Genomic DNA, 23,508 nt, shown 5'->3' on the forward strand with positions numbered 1-23,508 from the left:
TAAATGCAGCACTGCAGGCTACTGCTAGATCAGCAGTTCAGCGGTTCAAATCTCACCGGCTCAGGGTTGACTCAGCCTTCCATCCTTCCGAGGTGGGTAAAATGAGGACCCAGATTGTTGGGGGCAATATGCTGACTCTCTGTAAACCGCTTAGAGAGGGCTGAAAGCCCTATGAAGCGGTATATAAGTTTACTGCTATTGCTATTGCTATTTATCCAACATCATCTTAAAAACTTCCAGTGTTGCAGCATTCACAACTACTAGAGGCAATTTGTTCCACAGATTAATTGTTCTAACTGTCAGGAAATTTCCCCTCATTTCTAAGTTCCTTCTCTCCTTGATTAGTTTCCACTCATTGCTTCTTGTTCTACCATCAGGAGCTTTGGAGAATAGTTTGACTCCCTCTTCTTTGTGGCAGCCCCTGAGATATTGGAACACTGCTATCATGTCTTCCCTAGTCCTTCTTTTCATGAAACATCCTGGTGTTTCATGCACCATAGAAACCAAAGTGCAAGACAAATAACATGTATACTATTTACACAGTGCTAGCCTTATAGAATTATTTTTGATCAATTTATTCATTCTATTACATATATAATCTCTTATTTCAGGTCTAATTAGTCTAATTTATTTTGTGTTCTGACTCCCACCTCGTGTTTCCAGCCATTGAAAAATGTATTCCATATGTCATAATATTCTTCTCTCCTTTGTTTTTTTAATTCTAATATTAGTCTAGCCATTTCTGCACATGTTAATATCTTCCTTGTTATCTACTTTTCTGAAGGGGTATTTTCACTTTTCCATCGCTGTGTATGCATCATTCTTGCTGCAGTTAGGATGTGAAGTATTATGTATAGTGACCTTTGCTACAGCCTTCTGTAATAATACCTAATAGAAATAATTCTGGCTTTTTTTTTTTTTAAACAGAACTTTTTTATTTTTCTTTAAAAAAAACACAAATACGTCATCATTTGTCAATCATTAAGACATTGAAGTACATTTTTTTTGTTGTATGTGCCCCTCCCTCCCTCCACCCCCCCACCCCCCCTCCTCCTCCCCCCCCGACTTCCCAGAACCCGTACACGGTATGGATTTTTAACTAACACAGTCTAAAATCTATTGAGAAAAAAGAAATAAAGAAATTAATGACATTCTAGATTGACCTTAGCTTCTTCTTACTGAACTGACTTTTGACAGTTTAAATCATTTCTGATCTTAAGCATAGGCTAACTGGAATTTCTTAGTCCCGTATTTATTTTGTATATAGTCAATCCATTTTTTCCAGTCTCGTTTATATATCTCATTTGAATGATCTTTGAGATATGCCGATATTTTAGCCATCTCGGCTAAGTTTGTTACTTTCAATGTCCATTCTTGGATTGTAGGCAAGTCTTCCTTCTTCCAATATTGCGCCACCAACAGTCTTGCTGCAGTTATCAGGTGCAGAATCAAATTGGTCTCTACCACTGTTTACTAGGTTTACTATACCTAGTAAAAATAACTGAGGAATAAACTTTATCCTTCTTTTAAAAACATTTTGCATGACCCACCATATTTTTATCCAAAATGCTTTAACCTTTTGGCAGGTCCACCATATATGATAATATGTAGCATCGAGAGAACCACACCTCCAACATTTAGGCTGTACATTCGGATACATAGAAGCCAACTTTTTAGGATCTAAATGCCATCTATAGAACATCTTGTAAAAATTTTCTCTCAGATTTTGAGCTTGTGTAAATTTCACATTTCTTACCCAGATTCTTTCCCATGTATCCAACATTATTGGTTCCTCAATATTTTGAGCCCATTTTATCATACAATCTTTAACTAATTCTGTTTCCGAATCCATCTGTATTAATACATTATATATCCTCTTTATATGCATTAAGCTTTGATCTCTTATTTGTTTAAACAGATTATCCTCAACTTGGATAAAACCAATTTTTTGATCTATTTTCCACCTAGCCTGTAATTGCCCATACTGGAACCATGTTTGAACTACCTTCTCCTCTTTTAATACCTCTAAAGATTTTAATTGTAATACCCCCCTTTCTGATGTAAGAAGCTGTCTGTAAGTAATTCTGTCCTGTTTTTGTGCTGTATTCATATTTTCAATTGCGTGTCTAGGAATTGCCCACATGGGTATCTTGTCATTTAATTTATATTGGTATTTCTTCCAAACCCGCAATAAAGCATTTCTTAAAATATGACTTTTAAAATTCTTATCCAATTTTTTGTTGAATAACAGGTAAGCATGCCAACCAAATACCAGATCGTGTCCCTCAACATTCAATATTCTATCATTGGTTAAATGAGTCCAATCACTAATTACAGATAATGCCACTGCATCATAATATAGTTTTAAATTAGGTAGTTTCAATCCTCCTCTCTCACGTACATCTTGCATTATTTTCATCTTTACCCTCGGCTTCTTTCCTGCCCACACAAATTTGTTGATACCCTTCTGCCATTCTAAAAGGTTCGCATCTTTTTTAAGTATAGGTAACATTTGGCAAAGAAATAAAAATTTTGGTAAAATGTTCATTTTCACTGCCGCTATCCTACCCAGCAAAGATAAGTGCAATTTCTCCCATTTTTTCATCTCTGTCTGTATGCTATGCCAAAGTGGTTCATAATTATGCTTATATAATTTCCCATTTGAAGTTAAAATGTTAACTCCAAGATATTTGACTTTTTTAACTACCTCACATCCTAGCATCACTCCTAATTCTTCCTTTTGTTTAATATTCATATTTATAGCTAATATTTTGGTTTTTCCTAAGTTTATTTTAAAGCCCGACACTTGACCATATTGATTAATCGTATTCATTAAAACCATACTGGATTCCTGCGGTTGTTCCAATATTATGACCAAATCATCCGCAAAAGCGCGGACTCTATATTCTTGCTGCCTAATCTTGATCCCTTTTAAACCATCCAAGCCCCGTATTTTATTCAACAATACTTCCAAAGTTATAATAAACAATAATGGGGACAAAGGACAGCCCTGTCTTGTACCTTTTCCAATTTGAAAAGAGTCTGTTAAACTTCCATTGACTATGATTTGTGCTGTTTGCTGTTGGTATATTGCTTTAATTGACTGTAAAAAATTATCTCCTATCTGCATTTTTTGCAGTATCTTCAGCAGAAATTGCCAGTTAACTCGATCAAAGGCCTTCTCAGCATCCAAAAATATAAACGCAGCAGGGATCTGGTTGTTCTTTCCCAAATATTCTAATGCATTAATAATTAATCTAACATTACTTTTCATCTGTCTCCCTTGTATAAAACCTGTTTGGTCCGTATGTATCAATTGTTGAATGACCAACATTAACCTATTTGCTAATATTTTAGTAAAAATTTTATAATCTACATTCAGTAATGAAATAGGTCTATAATTTTTGGGTTGAGTAGTATCTTGATCTTCTTTGGGTATCAAAGATATAAACACTGTCTTCCAAGATGGAGGGACTTTACCTTCCGTTTGAATCATATTAAATAATTCTCTAAGAGGTTCTACCATTTCTAACTGTAAGTTTTTATAGTAAACTGTGGGAAATTACCCCATAATTGGCTGGGTGAAATTAGCTGGGATCAATAGGATAGGATAGAATATCTGGATCAATTCTATCTGGATCAAAAGCATCCCAGCGAACATTTGCTAAGAGCCATATGGGAAGAACAGTCCTGGGAAAGTTTAGATAAGGAAGCCGAATTCATTTCGGGTGTCTGTGTGAATAGCAATACACAGATACACACAGAGATGAGAGGCCTCTATTATCTGAGATATAAACACACAGAATTAGCCTTGCATCCTTTTGCCGCCTCGTGTAACAAATCAGTCATCTCCATATGCCTAATGTAGCTCTCTGTATGATTTACAATTCTAAGACCGTTTGTTCCTCCTTCCTGCTCTCCTTATCAGGATGTGTTTTACAATTCCATACCTCCTCATTTCCCCTTATCAAAGAGTACCTTTTGTCCCTCCTCCCTGCTTCTCTGCCGGAATGTGTAATCAAGAAGTGATTTGTAACATACTGTGAGATCCTTTGTTTGTATTAAACTGCTGACTAGCTTTCTTTGAACTTTCCTAATAAAAGTGTTCTGGTCTAACCAGAAACCACCATTTTCACCCAGCCTGCAGTTTGCGTGTGTGTCTCATTGCCAAAGCAGCCTAGGAATTAGAATTCGTGAAGTGGTCCATCGGATTGTGAGAATGCTTGTATTCCCAATGCAAGCTCACTCTCACAAGTGGTGACCTCCGACGTGATCCATTTTACAACGCCAGGAGTCAGGTCGAGGAGCGACGCAGGGAGGTCCGGACAGGTCGAACGGACTTTCAGCGTGCCCAATATTCCCATCTCTTACCCAGCGCACCTTACGTAAGTATGGGAAAAGATTTGTCTAAGGGGCGGGAGGCCCGTCTTAAGGATACAGGACCCCTGTCCAGAGAGCAGAAGGCTCACCTTAAGGAAATTGGACAGATAATTGGAGCTCATAAAACTATATTAAAGGATAAAAGTGCACTTCCCACAAAAAAAGAAGTTAGAGAATTAATGAGATACATTTGGCAATACTGTCCGTGTTACCCAACATTTGGTTCTCTTAATATAGACACGTGGGAGAAAATAGGCTCCTATTTACACGAGGAGCCCAGAGCACCGACACCTATATTAATTAGCTATAAGGCTGTTTTAACTGCTCTCTGTCTTCATCACGGAGACACATTCACGCCTTCCAAAAAGCAGGCAGATGAATTAACATCTCTAAAACCCACTGCCCCTCCCAAGTATGAGGAAATAACAACAAAGGCTATAGGGGGAGAGAAAAGGGAAAGCAAAGAGGAGATTTTAAAGCAAACTCCTCAAGAAGAAAAATCCAACACCCCAGAAAAATCTGATATCCCTCCTAAATATGAAGAAGTAACAACAGAGATTGTAGAAAAGGTAAAAGAGGAAATCACATCAGAGATTGTAGAAAAGATAAAAGAGGAGATCAAACAACAGGCTCCTCAGGAAGAAAAATCTAATATTTATCCAGTTTTAAGAAGTACTGAGTACTCACTCGGTCCCCTCACTGCAGGAATGCAAAAAAAGAGAAGTGGAGACGATGTGAAGTTGGACGACCTGAAAATGTTAGCCGCCTTTCCTGTTGATTTTGCAGGACAAAATCCTGTGTTCACCCCCTTGCCACATAATGTTTTAAAAGATTTAAAATCAGCCATAATAACCTACGGCTTGTTGTCTCCATATGTTCAAGGTTTAATTGCAAGCTTGGCTGACAATTATGCTTTGTTACCAAGCGAATGGTGTACACTAGCAAAAACGGTCCTTAGTATGACGCAGGCGATGATATGGAAAGCCATATTTAAGGAAAGATGTGAAGTGTTGCGAAGAGCTCATGCTAATTTCACTCTTTACCAGTTAATAGGAAGGGGAAATTTTTCCACATTTGCCCAACAAATGACCCTCCCTGAGGACTGTTTGAAGGTAACCGGCCAAGCTGCAGTATATGCCTTCGCACATCTGGATGATATGAAGTGTGCTGCCACTTCTAGCTTCACTAATATTAGACAAGAAAATGGGGAATCATATAGCAGCTTTGTGGAAAGATTGCAGACTGTAATAAATAGAGAAATTAATAATGATGTGGCTCAAAAAGAACTGATGATAAAGCTAGCCTTTGAAAATGCTAATGAAGATTGTAAAAAAGTCCTGGAACCTCTGAGGGGAGATCCCACGAAGACCTTGGTAGATTATCTGCGTAAGGCTTCAGTGGTGGGGTCCGCTGCGTATCAGGCACAATTAATGGCTGATGCATTCATAGTAAATCAGAACAATCAAAAACCCAGAGGACCAAAGGTGGGAAATTGCTTTAATTGTGGGAAACCAGGACATTTTAAAAATCAATGCAGAGCCCCAGGGGGGGGAGCAGAATCACCCGCTAAGAACGAAGGAGCACGACCAAAAACCCCTTGTCCCAGATGTGGAAAGAACGGCCACTGGGCACGAGAGTGCAGAGGAAGAGGTGATCAGAGGGAAAATGAGAATAGACAACAGTTCTCGGGAAACTAGGCAGCGGGCGAGGTTCCAGCCCGCTAATTAAAGGAGCCACTTTTAACATAAATTGTCCAGATTTCATTTCTAAAAATCATAAATCCATACCTTCATTACCATCTGATCAACCAGAACCCATAGCCATAGTAGCCTCTCCTAGAAAACCGGTTGATTTTGCAGAGAAAGAAGCAGTTGTGCAATCAGTGGTAATTCAAGCCTCAGAAACAATTGAAATGTTTACTCCCGGATTGGTGTACTTTTTGCCATTAAATATGTCAGCAACTCATTTTCCACCAGCAACTCCCTTAATTCTGTACCCTCACAGGGATCTTATATCCCGTAAGGTTTTGGCTTCACCTTTTCTGCTAGAGGACACAAAAATTTCTTCCCTAGCTTTGGCTTGCATTTGCAACAGCCCGCTAACAGTCAGGGCGGGGGAGGATGCTGCTATTGTGATACCTGTTTCTTTAGAAGTCGATCCTTATCAACATAATCCTCTTAGGCATTGTGAAAAAGTACCTTTGGGAGAGTTAATTACTACCCATGAAAATTACTGGACTACAGGAGTAAAAGCTCAAAAGCCATTCTTGACCGTAACTCTTAATAGCGTTCCTTTTACTGGAATTTTAGATACGGGCGCAGACGTTTCAGTGATAAGTTCTACACAGTGGCCCTCTTCTTGGCCTTTGCAAACTGCTGCTACCGTTAAAGGAGTCGGCGGAATCCAATTGGCCCAGACTAGCTCGGAGTGGCTAGAGGTTTCTATCCCGGGTTCTGTAATTAAGGCACGTATCCGACCGGTTATTTTAAAATTGCATGTTAATTTGTGGGGGAGAGATTTGTTGTCTCAGTTTGGGGCAACCCTAACTTTGGAGTAAGGTAGAGAAAGAGTGAAAAAAGAGTGAGAGAAAGGTAGAGAGAAAAGAGAAAGTGAATAAGAGGTAAAGAGAAAGAGGAGAATTGAATTAAATTGATGTTTGAAGTTTGTAAATGGGTTTTGGCTTGAAGCCGTGAGGGTGAAAAGAGTAGTTAGGTTAAACTGCTCTCTGAAATTCCTCGCTGTTTGAAGAATGCATGACTAAGGATTTTGCATGTGAAGTTAATTTACACAAGCAGTTTGATTGCAGTGTTAAAGTATGTTAAATGGTAAAAGTTGGTATGCACGTACTTTGATTTCTTTCATATAAAGAAATAGTAAGTTGCAAAGGTTGTTTAATGAGATGTGTGTATGCTTTTGTGATATCATTTCCAAATTTGTTGAGAGAAAGCATGTTTTAAAGAGCAGGATAGCCGTTTGTAGAATTGTTCAGCCCTGAGCTAACCTAAAGTGATTGCGTGCGTGAGTTCCACCCCCCCTTTCCCCCTGAGTCATTCCTTGGAAGGAAACAGGAGAAGGGGGGGAGAGAGAAGCTTCTTGAGAGAAAGCAGAGTGAGAACAAAGGAGAGTTTGTGAGAGGTTAGCCCAGCCATTCCCCCCCCCTTTTTCCCCCTGAATCTTTCCTTGGAAGGAAACAGGAGAAGGGGGGGAGAAAGAAGACGTGTGTGTAACTGCTTTCAGACCTAGAGGGAGAGAGACAGTGAGAAAATAGAGCTCATTGGCTTACATATAGTTCTTTGAACTGATGGTAATGAATGTTTTGTATTAAGAATAAATGAAATGGACCCTTTAATGAAACTAACATTAAAAAACAATGACCCGATTTGGATAGAACAGTGGCCTCTCCCTATTATTAAGTTAGAAGCCTTAAAAGAAATTGTACAACAGTTGTTATTAGAGAAGAAAATAGAATTGTCAAATAGCCCTTATAATACTCCTGTATTTTTAATTAAGAAAAAATCAGGGAAGTGGAGAATGCTTCAAGATTTAAGAAAGATAAATGAAGTGATTTGTCCCATGGGGCCCCTGCAGTGCGGATTGCCAAATCCTAATATCATTCCTCAAAATTATGCTTTAACAGTTATTGATTTAAAAGATGCCTTCTTCTCAATACCTTTACATAAAAAGGACAGAGTATTATTTGCATTTACAATTCCTGTACTAAATTATAGTGAGCCAACAGTAAGGTATCAGTGGAAAGTTTTACCCCAGGGAATGCTAAATAGCCCAACGCTTTGTCAATATTACATTAATAAAATTTTAAAACATTTTAGAGCCAAGTATAAAGGTATCCTATTTTACCACTACATGGATGATATCTTGCTGGCAATAGAAAAAGATGCACAAAGTGAATATCCACAGATTTTAACAGAGATCATACAAGGATTTAATGATAAAGGATTTAAAATTGCTTCAGAAAAAATTCAAACTATGCCACCATATTTATATTTGGGACATAGAATCATGACATCTCATGCCTCACCAGTAATTCCAAAACTACCTGAAATGGATAAATGTAGTTTGGTGCAGTTACAACAATATTTGGGTTCAATTAACTGGGCACGTCCCTACATGGGATTAACTACGAGTCAATTACAACCCTTATTTGCATTGCTGGCAGGAGGAAAAGAGCCTGCTGCTATACTAACCATAGGGGACAAAGAAAAAGAGTGTATTCAGGTGATTGAGGCAGCCTTAGCAAAGAAATGGGTAGACAGGATGGTTTCACACGTTCCTATCTCAGCTGCTATTTTCAATACCAAAAACTTGCCCACAGGGTGTTTGTTGCAAACACAACAGAAAAAAGTGTTAGTGATTGAATGGATACACTTAGCAAACAGCCCGGGGAGAACAGTTTCAACAAAACCTCTATTGTTATCCCAGATAATTATAAAGCTAAGAGAGAGAGCTCGAGCTACACTTGGAACGGATCCAGAAACCATTTATATTCCATATCCACTACCTTGGTGGGAAAAATATTTTCAAATATCAGACGCACTTCAATTGGCCTTAAGTGACTATTTAGGGACAATTAAATACCACTATCCCACAGATTATAGGTTTTTGTTACTGAATCTACAACATTTACAATTGACTTCCTTACAAAGTAAACTGCCAATTAAAAATGCAGTTACAGTTTTTGCTGACGGAACTAAGAACAGAGGTGCATGTGTGTATCAAATCTCAGGACAGTGGATAACTTACCACACGCACCCTCAGAGTTCAGCTCAGCGTTCTGAGTTGGCTGCATCCATATTAGCATTTGAGAAATTAAAAGACCAAACATTTAATTTAATTGTGGATTCATTGTATGTTTACCAAGTGATTAATAATTTGTTTGATGCCTATCTTTCACCAGCCCTAGATAAGCAATTGTTAGATATGTTTTTACAGTTACAGCAATTAATTATGGATAGAAAATTTCAATATTTTGTGGCTCATATTAGGAGTCACCAGTCACTTCCTGGAATGCTAACAGAGGGAAATGATTATGCAGACAAAGCCGCTAGGGAAAGTCTTGTTGGATTTGCAACTCCATGGGAAAGCCATGAGTATTTTCATCAAAATGCAAAAGCCTTAGTGAAGATGTTTGGAATTTCAAAAACTGAGGCTGTAGCAATCATCCAACAGTGCTCAACCTGTAGCAGGCAAGGTAACGCAATTCCTATGGGAGTTAACCCCCGAGGAATTAAACGTTGTGAGATATGGCAAATGGATATCACACAATATTCTCCTTTTACACCCTGGAAAAATATTCATGTCACAGTGGATACCTTTTCAGGTTTTATTTTTGCAAGCCCACAGCGGGGGGAAACAACCAAACAAGTGATCAACCATTGTATGCGCTCTTTTTCAGTCTTAGGAAGCCCCCTGGAGATTAAAACAGATAATGGACCTGCATACAGTAGCGCTGCATTCGCTACCTTTTGTGATCAATGGAAAATTGTCCATAAATTTGGCATCCCATACAATTCCCAAGGACAAGGAATTGTGGAAAGAGCAAATTTAACACTAAAAATGATGCTTGACAAACAGCAAGGCCCCTTTAAGATAGGGCTGCCTGAAATCCAAAACCGTTTAAGCAAAGCCTTATACACACAGAATTTTTTGAATCTTACAGGCTCACCCATAGCTTCCACAGCTGGGGAAAGACATTTTCAGCATAGCGTAGTTTCTCCCCGCCCTCTTGTTTATTACAGACAATTGCCAGACCCTCAGTGGAAGGGCCCAGTGGAGCTCGTTACCTGGGGACGTGGATACGCTGCTGTGCAACTCCCGGACAGAGTGTTGTGGGTTCCTGGAAGATGCATACGACCGTTTCATGAGAGACCAGTGAAGACAGATGATAAAAAGGATCCCGAAGCAAGCCTATCCCTTTTGTTTCAAGCAACAGGCGACTAAAGTTTCCATTGCGACCAATGTGCTGGTTCTGCCCGTGCCCCTGCGAAGCCTGTTGCTGCTGCCACTGTTATTCCTGTGAGCTGTGCATTGACTGCAAGATCCCGTGTGACATTGTGATAATTGAACAATATCTTCAAGAATATTTTAACTACACCGATCCCTCCCGTATCACTACTGAACTTCGTATTACACCCACAGTACAACAAGCTCTCGATAATCCTTTTTCTAACGATTATCACGTAAGATCTATTGACCCCTCTTTTGATATCTAGTACTCAAGATGAAAATCCGTCCGGAACAGGTCGTTGGCCGGTCATATGTTCCCAGAGTACGCCAGCCCCGATGCCCATTTTTCAGAGGACCTTCGCCTGGACAGGAAATGGGATTTTGGGATCTTTTAGCTCTTCCGATGTCTTGTAAGCATTTTCTGTTGCACCTTTTGCTGATGATGTTGGGAATGGGAATTATGCTTTTAATCATATGGGGGGCATGTGAATATGAACGCAAAAATAAGAAGGGAATAGTGGAGGGTATTCAAGAAATTCCTTTCACACACAACCACTCAAAAAGAGCGATCATTCCACACTCCAATGGGGAAAACTGCAATTCTCAAGGGATATGCATCTACCCTCACAATACATACGGAGAAGCCAATACACAAGTTACCTTAACTTGTTATTTGAAAAATCCAGCTGCAGCGTGTTTAATTACATGGCAATTTTTGCCTGCAAAATTCAAAAAGGCAATCCAAAATGTGAGAGGTATTTCACACCCGAAAGAGAACGGCTGTTTATCACACATTAAAGTAAAAATTACAGAGAATTCCATAGGTTGGTATCAATGCACACAATACCAAAAAGGGTTACCTAATAAAATAATAAAAACAGAAGTAACCTCAAGAGCAAGTATAAAATTTCCCCCAGTTAGTGAGTGGTTCTTAACACTATTGAGTTATCAACAAGAGATAGGAGGAGACAGCTCTCGCCACCTTACAAAAAGAGAGATAAAAGAGGACAATTGCACAGCCTGTTTACAAAAAACCAAACAAGGCAAAACAATTTCCATGACCTTAATATATTATACTATGAAACCTGAATGCAATGGAACCTTAATACCACCATGCACACATAACAATACACAATACAATCAATGCTATACACCAAATGGGATACAATGTTATGAACCAAAAGCGGTAGGACCTATAACAAGTAGCATCTATGTTTATGGCTATAAAGGAGGATCAACTAATTTAAAACATCAATTTCTTACAGCACAAAGATTATCAGGGTACATAGCCCATAATGTTTCAAAGGGAATGGCACCCATTACTGTTTGTTTTGATACATGTTTAGCAATTGCTATAGGGCAAGGAACAGGATCCGCGGGGGTAACCTGTGGAGGACAGTCGTGGGAACAATCATATATCCAAAACCACAGATATTTATTCACTCGCTCGACACTTTCAGCACATGGAGGCTATACCCAACCAAGTGTATATTGGTATACAAGTGGCTATGGACCTAACCATTTCGATCTTTCTATTACTCCAGTCACTACTGATTGTCAATCCCATCACTGCACACCACTCTGCCTTACTGCACAGGTAGCAGGTACTTTAGGCACCCGATACTATCATTATGGTATTGGTATAGATAAAGCAGGAAAGGATCCTTATGGATATATTATTGTAAAGACTGAAGCAACAAAATTGACAAATCAACCTGTAAAGTTTTTTTGGAGTTATGAGCAGGAGATTGCTAAACTTAACGATCTACCTACACCTCCAAAAGCAAAAAATATGTTTATTAATTTGGCTCAAGAAGTTGCTACAGAACTTATGTTAAAAAATTGTTTTGTATGTGGAGGAACCACTATGGGAGATCGCTGGCCATGGCATGTACAAGAAGCAAACTATACTGAAATAGCACAATGGAAAGGGAACTTCACCTTTAATAACAACTTCAATGAAACCTGGCAAGTTACCTCTCATATAATAGGTCACATATGTTATACCAGAAATAAAAATAATCAGACTAAAAGAAATAAACCTATGGGATTTTTAAAATGTTCTAATGAGTGGGAAAATAACACTTGGGTTTCACAAACTAATATGACCAAACCTGAAAACTCATTGCTGGAAGTAACTAAGTTACGAGGACTTTCAGACCCTGAAAATGATACTATTGTGTGGAATTCACCTGATGGGTTATATTGGATATGTGGTAATTTTGCCTATAATATGTTACCCACGGGTTGGTACGGCTCATGCATCTTAGGAGCGATTCAGCCCTCATTCTTCCTAATGCCTATAGAGAAAAAACAAAAACTGGGAGTCCCTGTATATGATACTCTTGAAAGACGTAAACGTACAATAGATCTTGCTAAAGGGATAAAAATAGGTAACTGGAAGGATGATGAGTGGCCCCCTGAGAGAATTATTGCATACTATGATCCCGCGACATGGGCACAAGACGGATCATGGGGATATAGAACGCCCATATACATGATAAATCGCATTATTAGATTACAAGCTGTATTAGAAATAATTACAAATGAAACTGCATTGGCATTAACTAAGCTTGCAAAAGAAAGTGTATTGTCAAGAACTTATATTATGCAAAATCGTTTAGCCTTAGACTATTTGCTCGCTGCCGAAGGCGGAGTGTGTGGTAAATTTAATCTTAGTAATTGTTGTATACAAATTGATGATTCTGGAATTGTGATAGAAAAAAATAACTCGAACTATGATACAAACTGCACATGTTCCTGTACAAACTTGGAAAGGCATATTGGACACTGACGGTTGGCTTGGAGGTATTTTTAACAATTGGAAGCAAGGTTTATTTTTTATTGGGATGATATTTTTGGGATTAACTATGTTGCCATGCATAATACCATTATTGAGATCCACTATGCAAAGTATTGCGGACGCAACTATCCAGAAGCATCACGCATTATTAATAAGTGTCAATACATCAGAATTAATAATCCCTGGATACCCAATGGAAGGGGGATTTGTGAGAAAGAAACAACCCATGGCAATTGCCTCCATTTAAAAAATAAAAAAGGAGGAGATGTGGGAAATTACCCCATAATTGGCTGGGTGAAATTAGCTGGGATCAATAGGATAGGATAGAATATCTGGATCAATTCTATCTGGATCAAAAGCATCCCAGCGAACATTTGCTAAGAGCCATATGGGAAGAACAGTCCTGGGAAAGTTTAGATAAGGAAGCCGAATTCATTTCGGGTGTCTGTGTGAATAGCAATACACAGATACACACAGAGATGAGAGGCCTCTATTATCTGAGATATAAACACACAGAATTAGCCTTGCATCCTTTTGCCGCCTCGTGTAACAAATCAGTCATCTCCATATGCCTAATGTAGCTCTCTGTATGATTTACAATTCTAAGACCGTTTGTTCCTCCTTCCTGCTCTCCTTATCAGGATGTGTTTTACAATTCCATACCTCCTCATTTCCCCTTATCAAAGAGTACCTTTTGTCCCTCCTCCCTGCTTCTCTGCCGGAATGTGTAATCAAGAAGTGATTTGTAACATACTGTGAGATCCTTTGTTTGTATTAAACTGCTGACTAGCTTTCTTTGAACTTTCCTAATAAAAGTGTTCTGGTCTAACCAGAAACCACCATTTTCACCCAGCCTGCAGTTTGCGTGTGTGTCTCATTGCCAAAGCAGCCTAGGAATTAGAATTCGTGAAGTGGTCCATCGGATTGTGAGAATGCTTGTATTCCCAATGCAAGCTCACTCTCACAGTAAACCACTGTCAAGCCATCTGTACCTGGTGCTTTCCCTGACTTTAATTGCTTAATTACCTGCAGGATTTCCCCCGAGGTTATTGGTTGATTCAATTTTTGCCTGTGTTCTTCTCTAACTGAAGGTATTTTCTCTTTGTCTAAATATTTGTCTATGTCTAAACCATTAATTTTATCCCCTTTATACAGTTCTGTAAAAAATTCCCAGAAAGCCTTTTGAATCTCTTCCTGTTGAAACACCTCCTTCCCTCTGTAAATCAGTTTAGATATATTTCGAGTTTTCCTTTTTTTCCTAATCTGATAAGCTAACCATCTGCCAGGTTTGTTTGCATTACAAAAAGTATTGTGTTTTGCATATAATAAATTAGTAGCTACCTGGTCAGAGATCAACATGTCAAATTGAGATTTTAATATGTTAATAGCTTCCTTAACCTTTGTATCGTCTGGGTTCATTGTTAACTCCAGCTCTTTTCTCTTAATTTCCTCTTCCAGTTCTGTTCGTTTTAACCCTTGCTTATTTCTATGTGTTTTATTTATATTCATCAAAACTCCTCTCATATACGCTTTGCTTGCGTCCCATACAAATTCCATAGATGTACCCTTATTCATATTCAAAACAAAATATTCAGATAGTAATTTTTTACAATCATTAATATACTTTTCATATCTAAATAAGTTTTCATTCAATCTCCAAGACCTTCTTGCCTGCACTACCCTTCCCAACTCCATCCAAACTGGGTTGTGGTCCGAAAGGACCCTAGCTGCAATCTTTGTTTTCTTGACCCTAGAAAGCAAATCATTAGTGGTTAGAATAAAATCAATCCTTGAAAGGGATTGATGCCTGTCCGAGAAGAAAGTGAAGTCATATTCCTCTGCATTTTTTTCTCGCCAAATATCTCTCAATTCAAAATCATCCATAATGTCAAAGAAAGATTTGGGTAACTTTGCTCGCATCTTGGTATTTAGGCGGGAAATCTTCTTATCTCTCTTAGTGTCTATCACTCCATTCCAGTCACCCAGTAGTATACAGGAACTATAGTCCCACTGTACTAATTTAGCATGAAGATTTCTATAGAATCTATCTTGCTGTTGATTGGGAGCATAAATTCCCAAAAGTAATGTCTTTTTCCTTTCTAAGATTAAGTCTAAAGCAATATATCTTCCGAAGGGATCTGCTTCTATTAATTCAGCTTTCATATCTTTTCTTAAGTATACAACTATACCATTCTTCTTTTCCATAGCAGAAGCTGCAAAATGTTGACCAAGTTTTGAGTTGATCAAATATTTTTGATCAGTTGACTTGATATGAGTTTCTTGCAAACAAATTACATCGTTCTTAAACTGTTTGAGATAATGAAATATTTTCTTCCTCTTCTGTGGAGAATTCAGTCCGTTGACATTCCATGTTAAAATCTTAGTTGTCATCTTTGGTTGGTTGAAGCATTTTTAGAGCTTCCTGCACGGCCTGTTTAACCTTAGGTCTAGCTCCTCCCACTGCTTCCAGATTTGTTATTGTAGTTCCTTGATCGATGGCCGATGATTGTTGATGCTGTTGCTTTTTAGCTTGTTTCTCCATACGTCTAGTAGTCATGCGGCTAGGTCTTGGTTCCATAGCACCTTGCACTTCTAGAGAAGAGAGATGCTCCATCTTGTCTGGTGGTTGTGTAGTTTGCTGTCTATCCTGTCCTTCTTGTGGTCTTTCTCTAGGTCCAGATGGTGCAGGGTGTCCGGCCTTCAATATATTATAATAAAAATCTCGGGCTTTCCAGAGTTGAGGCGGTACCTTTGCTTATCAAATGTAAATATGATGCCAAATGAGGCTCTTAATGCACAGACAATTAAAATGGAAGATAAGTTTAGAGATAATAGAGAGGAGAGAAAAGAGGAAATAAAAGAAATGAAAGAAGAAATTAAAAGTGAAATAATTCTGGCTTGAATTGTAATCTCTGTGCCTTTCAATGGCAACTGATTCTGGCAGAAGAAATAATCTTCTTTACATTGTTTTAAAGATTTTCTGAAAATCTCATAGAAAATAAATACAGCACTTTGAACAAGTCACTGCTTATATTGGTTGCAGTATACATTAGTTGAAAGTCATGGAAATACTGTGTAAAAAGTAAATTTGAACTTATCAATAAAGGAGAATATTTATAGCTCAGAATTAAAATGAGGGGTCCTTGATGCTCTCTGAGATTGATTATTTTCTTGCAGACATTTCATCATCCAAACTTGATAGCATCCTCAATGCTAAGCAGTGATAACATTATTTTTGGGGGGTAATGAAATGTTTGCAAGAAAGCCAACAAGCACAAACAGATACAGGGAGCATACTGGTGGACTTGTTCCTCAGCAAAAAAAAATGTATAAGGATTTAAAAAATGTTTAGAGGAAATGGTAAAAAAGCAAATAGAGTTAAAACCAGAACTATTCCTATTAGGCATATTATCAGGTAAAGATAACCCCCCAAAATTCCAACGTTTAATATTACAAGTAATAACAGTGGCTAAAACAATATATGCTCAAAACTGGAAAAACAGAAATATACCCTCTGAGGAAATGGTAATAAAGAAGATATTAGGCTGCGCTGAGATGGATAGGTTAACGATGAAAATCAAAGACCAAGAAGAAACAGAATACTATTTAATTTGGGATGGATTGTATAATTGGCTTGACAGTAGATGCAAAGATTAGAAAACTAATAATGAAAGATGATTAAGGAATCAGAAATTGGGAATAAGTGTAAATATAATGTAAGATAAAGAATATTTATTGCATATAATAGTATAGAATGTTAGTAAGATAATTATATTTTTACTACTGTCAGAGAAAAAATTGTTTGTTGTTCATACAAAAATGATGAGGATTGTCAACTTACTTTTTCAACTTTAAAATATTTGCAGTGCAATCACCAAATTTCATCAACATGTCCTTGCCTTGGCCTTTACTGCTAAGGAGATCAATGAGGACTCCCAGATCTTACCCAATGTCACTCTCGGGTTCCATATCTATGACAGTTACCACAACCCAAGGATGACCTATTGTAGCACTCTGGACCTGCTTTTCAAATCCCAGGAATTTGTCCCTAACTACAAATGTGATTACCAGAAGAATCTCATGGCTATCATTGGAGGATTGGATTTTGATACATCATCTTACATACCTGAACTTGTTGGAACCTTCAATATTCCACAAGTCAGCTGGGGTTAAGAAAATTTTTTCTATATTTTGTTGTTCTTGTGATGGAATAATTAATGAGCCTCAAACATTGTTCCTGGGTTTTTGTTAAGCTGTTCTGCATGGCTTAAAATCTACTACTTAGCACTCTTCTCTGAAATGACAATAGAAATGACTGAAAGTGAGTATTTGGAGACATTCCCTACCTGGGGGAGGATTTGAATGTAGTACTCTTTGCCTTTATTAAAACAATTGATCTCCTCTATGTGTTTGAAAGGAGATGTGGTGGCTCAGTGACTACGATGCTAAGCTTGTCAATCAGCAGTTCAGTGATTCGAATACCTAGTGCTGCATAACGGAGTGAGCTCCTGTTACTTCTCCCAGCTTCTGCCAACCTAGCAGTTCGAAAGCACATAAAAAATGCAAGTTGAAAAATAGGGACAATCTTTGGTGGGAAGGCAACAGTGTTCTGAGCGCCTTCGGCATTTAGTCATGCTAGCCACATGATTACGGAAACATCTTTGGACAGCGCTGGCTCTTCGGCTTTGAAACTGAGATGAGCACTGTCCCCTAGAGTCAGGAATGACTAGCACATATGTGTGAGGGGAATCTTTACCTTTTATGTGATTGAAGGAATGCCAAGAAATTCATTTCCATATTTATATTTAAAAGATTTCTAGGAAAACATTGTTCCTTGGATATATTTTATAAGAAAACTACACTAAAAATTATATTTGATTTAATAATTGAACAGAATCCTACTTCATTTTCTTTTAGCTGACCTACAGCTCATTAGCCCAAGAGGAATTCCAGACCAGTATGCTCTCTTCACTTTATTTCATGATCCCCAAAGAGGACCATCAGTACAGTGGGATTATCCAACTGCTGCATCATTTCAATTGGACATGGATCGGAATTTTTGCTGTTGATAACCACAGTGGAGAACATTTCTTACGGAAAATGCTGCCCTTGCTTTCTGAGAATGGAATCTGCTCATCGTTCATACAAAGGCTTTCCCAACTGGTCCACTTGGAAGATTGTCAATTATCGTTTCAAACAGTTCAAATGATTTCCCTCTATATGATGAACAGCAAAGCCAATGCATTTCTTGTCTATGGAGAATCATCGACAGTTATGTGGCTAAGGGCTGCCACATTTATAGTAGACCCTGAAAGCAAGGAAGTGACCTTATATAGAAAGGTGTGGATCATAACTGCACAGATTGATTTTGTACTATCAGGATTTCAAATCCCTTGGGATCTCCAGATGTTCCACGGGGCTATTTCTTTCAATGTTCATTCAACAGGCCTACAAATATTAATAAAATCTAAATCTAAAAATCTAAAACAGATGTTGCAGGTTTCAAGGAATTTCTTCAGATCATCAATCCTCTTTCAGACTCCAGAGATGGGTTTCTGAAGGAGGTTTGGGAACAAGCATTTGAATGCTCATTTCCGAAATCAGACTTAAAAGAAATGCACAATAGGAAATGTACAGGGGAGATGAAGCTGGAGGATCTTCCTGGGCCTGTGTTTGAAATGGAAATGACTGGTCAAAGTTACAGTATCTACAACGCTGTCTATGCTGTGGCTCATGCTTTGCAAGCACTACTCACGCAGAGATATAATATTAAAAAAACTATGAGGAGAAAAAAAACTGACTATCCATATTTCCACGCTTGGCAGGTATTCTCCCTGCCTTGGGAAGTTCTTTTATTTCAATGAGCAGCTTCCTATTGAAATATATTTTGATCTTAATATTTTCTGCATGGGGTATCAAGTTAAGTATGAAACACAGTCTAGAAATAAGGAGGAATTTCCTGTCAGGGTGAAAAAGTCATTTGTTGAATAGCTTGCATTCAGAAGTTCATTGCGGGAGATTTTTATAATGAGATTGCACAGCTGTTTGTAAGAAATGGTATAGGGCGGGGATGGCTAACATTTTTGTTGTTGGGTGGCAAAAATGTGAGCATGCATGAGTGATAGTGCATGCGCGTCCAGCCTCCCATAAAGCAAAGTGTGGCCCCACAGGTGCATGCGCGCACAACCTCTTCCATGCTCCGCCCCCCCCACACGTGCCGCACTGCTCGCCTCCAAGCTGAGTGTGAGGGTTGGAAATTCAGCACTGTGCTTAGTGAAGGATGAACCATGGTTTTCCTTGAAGTATACTTTATAATTAAGTAAAATAAACCCGAGGTATATTCTAAGAAACACATTTTTATTGTAAAATAAATAACAAATAAACTTACTAGGTAATGACTACATTTTGGCAAAGTTCCTAGCCTACCTCCTCGACAGGCAAACAGAGAAAGAGAAAGAAGAAGACAAAAGGACATGTGTAGTAAGCTTACAGATAAGAGTCAGTCTACTGTATGTCTCAGAGTATAAGCACAGCTGGCAAAACAAAAAAACATTGTGACACTGAGCTTGGTATTTTCTCCGGGAAGGCGGAGGAGGCCGTTTTCGCCCTCCTCAGGTTCCAGGAAAGCCTCCAGAGCCTGAGGAGTATGAAAAATGGACCCAACAGGACAACCGGAAGTTTGGAAATGAAGTTCTGGAAGCTTTCCTGGAGCCTGGGGAGAACAAAAATGGCCTCCCCCGCCTCCCCGGAGGCCCTCTGGAACCCAGAAACGGATCATTTCTGAACTTCTGGGAAGCCTGTTGAGCTTCTTTTTTGCCCTCCCTAGGCTGCGGAGTCTTTCCTGGAGTCTGGGGAGGGTGAAAATGACTGAAAATCAGCTGGTTGGCATGCACATGTGCCTGGAGCTGATTTGATTTCATTTGATTTGATTTATTTGTCTTGTATGCTGCCCTATTCCCGGAAGACTCAGGGCGGCTAACAATAAAAAGGGGAGGGGGTACAAAAATAAAAATAGAAAACAGCAATTTAAAATTCAACAACTTTGGTGGAAATAGAGGTATCAGAGTCCATCAAACAGTCCAAGTCATACATGGATAAGATAGTCATCAATGTCTTTCAGTTAAGGGATAATCCAAATAACATAGTCCATAATCATACACACAGTCTGGTACTCAAAGTTTGCTAGCAGTTGCAAAACTTACAATAGCTCACGGCACTTTCCAACAGTCAGCTTCCAAAACACTGAGACCAGATCAGCATCTAACAAACAGAGAGCTAACAGTCATTCTGGCTCCCTCTTATGGCCAATTGAGGGAACAGCAACCAATCACATTTTACAGTATGATTTAAAGAAACAGGTATAGCATTGTTACATGATTTATATCTTGCCAACCCAACCGTTAAATTATATTCCTAACAATCCTTCTTATATGTGGCATAGATAGTATGAAAGAATCCTACGTTTGCAATCATCATTATCTTTCATCTCTCTGTTGAAAAATACTTGAATCTCAGACATTAAAGTTTTAACTAAGGGATATCAGACTATCAAATATCTTTCTACAAATGAGGAAAGGTTATATATGCTCTAGATATAATTACGTATTTAATTAGTGGACCTAAATCATAGGAATTGGCATAATTCCGAAAGCCTATATTCATTTTGATTTGGTTCATTCTTAACAATACCGAACTAAAAACAGATTTCATATTTACATTTCCATGCAATATCAAGTATCAAATTTATAAGTGTACATATTTAGTAATTATTATAGGTATGGGAAAATGAGACGTGGTGCCTCAGCGGCTAAGAGGCTGAACTTGTCGATCAGAAAGGTTGGCAGTTCGGTGGTTCAAATCCTAGCATCACATAATGGAGTGAGGTCCCATTACTTGTCCCAGCTTCTGCCAACCTAGCAGTTCGAAAGCACGTAAAAGTGCAAGTAGAAAAAATAGGAACCACCTTTGGTGGGAATATAACAATGTTCTGTGTGCCTTCAGCGTTTAGTCATGCCAGCCACATAACCATGGAGAGGTCTTCAGATAATGCTGGGTTTTCAGCTTTGAAATGGAGGTGAGCACCATCTCCTAGAGTCCGGATCAACTAGCACATATGTGCGAATGAGTGAATGGAACTTTAATTTGATTGTCTCCTCTCTATCATCATGCTTTCAACTCCTTCCTCCTTTCATTCCCTTTCACATAGCTCCATTCATTTCTTCAAGGTATTTCTTTTAACAATTCAGCTGGGGAGAGAGTGTTCCTGAATGAGAAAGGGGAAGCAACAGGCGGATTCGACATCACCAACTTGATCACTTTTCCAAACAGATCCTTTCAGAGAATTAGAGTTGGAAAGATGGAAGCCAGTGCTACAAAAGCGAAGGAGTTATCCATTGATGACAATAGGATTGTTTGGCACCCAACTTTTAATCAGGTATGGATTTAATCAACCATGCTTTTTTGCATCTTTTTTATTTTATTTCATCCAAGGCAAACTTAAAATATGAAACTCAGAAAAAAAAAAAAGGTCAAACAAGGAAAAACACAAAAACATTTAAAAAAAGAGAAAGATGCATAAAAAAGGTAAACCTTTATACAATCTGGAGGTTCAATCTGGAAATAAGGAGAAATATTCTGACACTGAGAGCAATCAACCAATTGGATAGAAGTTGCCTTTGGACATTGTGAGGGCTTCATCACTGGAAGCTTTCAAGAAGTGACTGGATTGCCATCTGTCATAAATGGTGTAGGGTCTGCTTGGGTGAGGGTTTGGACTAGATGACCTACAGGAGTCCTTCCAACTTTATTAATCTGTATCTGTTATTCTCCCTTGATTAATGCATTACTACATCATTGATTCCCACCAGTTTAGAAACAGCCCCCATCTCACAATTTTTCAACCAATACATCTAATGACTTGTCTTCTATATATTATAATAGTGACAAAATGATTAATAGGAAGAATACTAATACAAAAACAAAATGAAATTAAAGTTTCAAAAGCCCCTTTTAACAAACTTATTGTAATCTACTTGTAGAAAGTTTGCCACAGCATCATATATATCCCAAATCTTCCCAAAAGTTAAAAAAATGTCATAGTTTATCCTGGATCAACTAGCCACATTTAATGGGAGACTCCCAGTGGTGGGATTCAGCCAGTTCGCACCTATTCAGGAGAACCGGTTGGTAACTTTCTAAGCAGTTCGGAGAACCGGTTGTTGGAAGAAATCTTTTGTTTTTTCCCACTTTACAGGGCTAATCCTGTAAGGAAGGCAGGAAGGAAACATTCTGGTGTTGTTTCTAGCCTAATCTTTATTGCCCTGCTTACAGAAACTGCCTCTCTGGTTAACCCTTATTACATTGTAACAGCTAAGGTGAAGCGCCCATCAATGTGAGTGATGTTGCGTTGGCCATGCCCACCCAGTCACATGACCACCAAGCCCCACCTACCATGCTGGTTATTAGGGCAGAGAACCGGTTGTTAAATTATTTGAATCCCATCACTGGACACTCCTCCCTAAGGTGGCTGCTGCATGATAAGATCTTTTCTTTTCTCTGACCAACAATTTGCTGATTTTACTGCCAAATCTGGTTTCTTGGCAGTGCTGCTCCCTGGATGAGAATGGGAGTACTTAGAAATGACCCAAGATTACTTTTGAACAACCGTGGGCCCATTTTGGAAAGACTTGAGAGAGACTTGAAGAAATCTGGAAGAAATCCAAAAGTCATTGGTCATATACATCTTCCTATCAGCAGTTTCATTTTCTTAAGCATGGGATCTTAACGTTCACTTTTGAAATCATTGGTTTATTTTGTTTTTTGCTTTAAAAGTTTATCAATGGTTGAATGCTGATTTATTTCAACCCCTTGGTGGACTGAGTTTTTTCTTTATTTTTTCCCTCCCTTTGATATATGTTGTTTTGGTTAAACCCCCACCCCCTTTAAGGCAGCACAGCATGCCTTTGCATGATGAATAATTCCATTTGACTTGCTTTAATATTGTAATCTCACCACAGGTTTTTTGTACTTTTTGAATTTGCATCATATTTGCAAATTCATTTGGAGTTGTGCACTTCTACTTGGACTTTGATGAGAAGATAGGCTTATTCTTTAGATTGAACCTATTGTATTTGATTATACCACAATTGAACAGAGATGGCATTAATCAACCATATTTTAATCAATTATGAACTCATATTGAACATAGACTCCTTAGAAACCGAATTTCTATTTTTAATATAAAAATGGCACATTCTTTACCAATGTTGTTTGTGGTCAAGCATTAATTAAATTACAGTGCAAAAACTGTGTTTGCATACTTGGATTGCATTTTCATTAGGAATCACAAGAATGGCAATTCT

General features: G+C 38.3%; 1 protein-coding gene across 1 annotated transcript; it reads left to right on the forward strand.

Annotated features, from left to right (window-relative positions):
• The first annotated feature begins 4,377 nt into the window (after positions 1 to 4,377).
• Positions 4,378 to 6,683, forward strand: LOC148046819 (uncharacterized). Its single transcript, XM_087714205.1, has 2 exons — positions 4,378 to 4,949; positions 4,986 to 6,683. Exons 1-2 carry the CDS (start codon positions 4,392 to 4,394, stop codon positions 6,075 to 6,077), a joined length of 1,650 nt encoding a protein of 549 aa, XP_087570331.1. The 5' UTR covers positions 4,378 to 4,391; the 3' UTR covers positions 6,078 to 6,683.
• The last annotated feature ends 16,825 nt before the right edge of the window (positions 6,684 to 23,508 follow it).

This window comes from Thamnophis sirtalis, unplaced genomic scaffold (assembly GCF_051295495.1).
Source record: "Thamnophis sirtalis isolate CommonGarterSnake01/CBP01778 unplaced genomic scaffold, rThaSir2_p1.2 scaffold_4, whole genome shotgun sequence".
NCBI lineage: Eukaryota > Metazoa > Chordata > Lepidosauria > Squamata > Natricidae > Thamnophis > Thamnophis sirtalis.

What these genes read in the sequence shown, in the direction of transcription:
- LOC148046819 (XM_087714205.1), top strand. Translation starts at nt 4,392, where the DNA reads ATGGGAAAAGATTTGTCTAAGGGGCGGGAGGCCCGTCTTAAGGATACA. An exon ending in CAACAGAGATTGTAGAAAAG is followed by an intron (nt 4,950 to 4,985) that starts GTAAAAGAGGAA and finishes ATTGTAGAAAAG; the next exon opens with ATAAAAGAGGAGATCAAACA.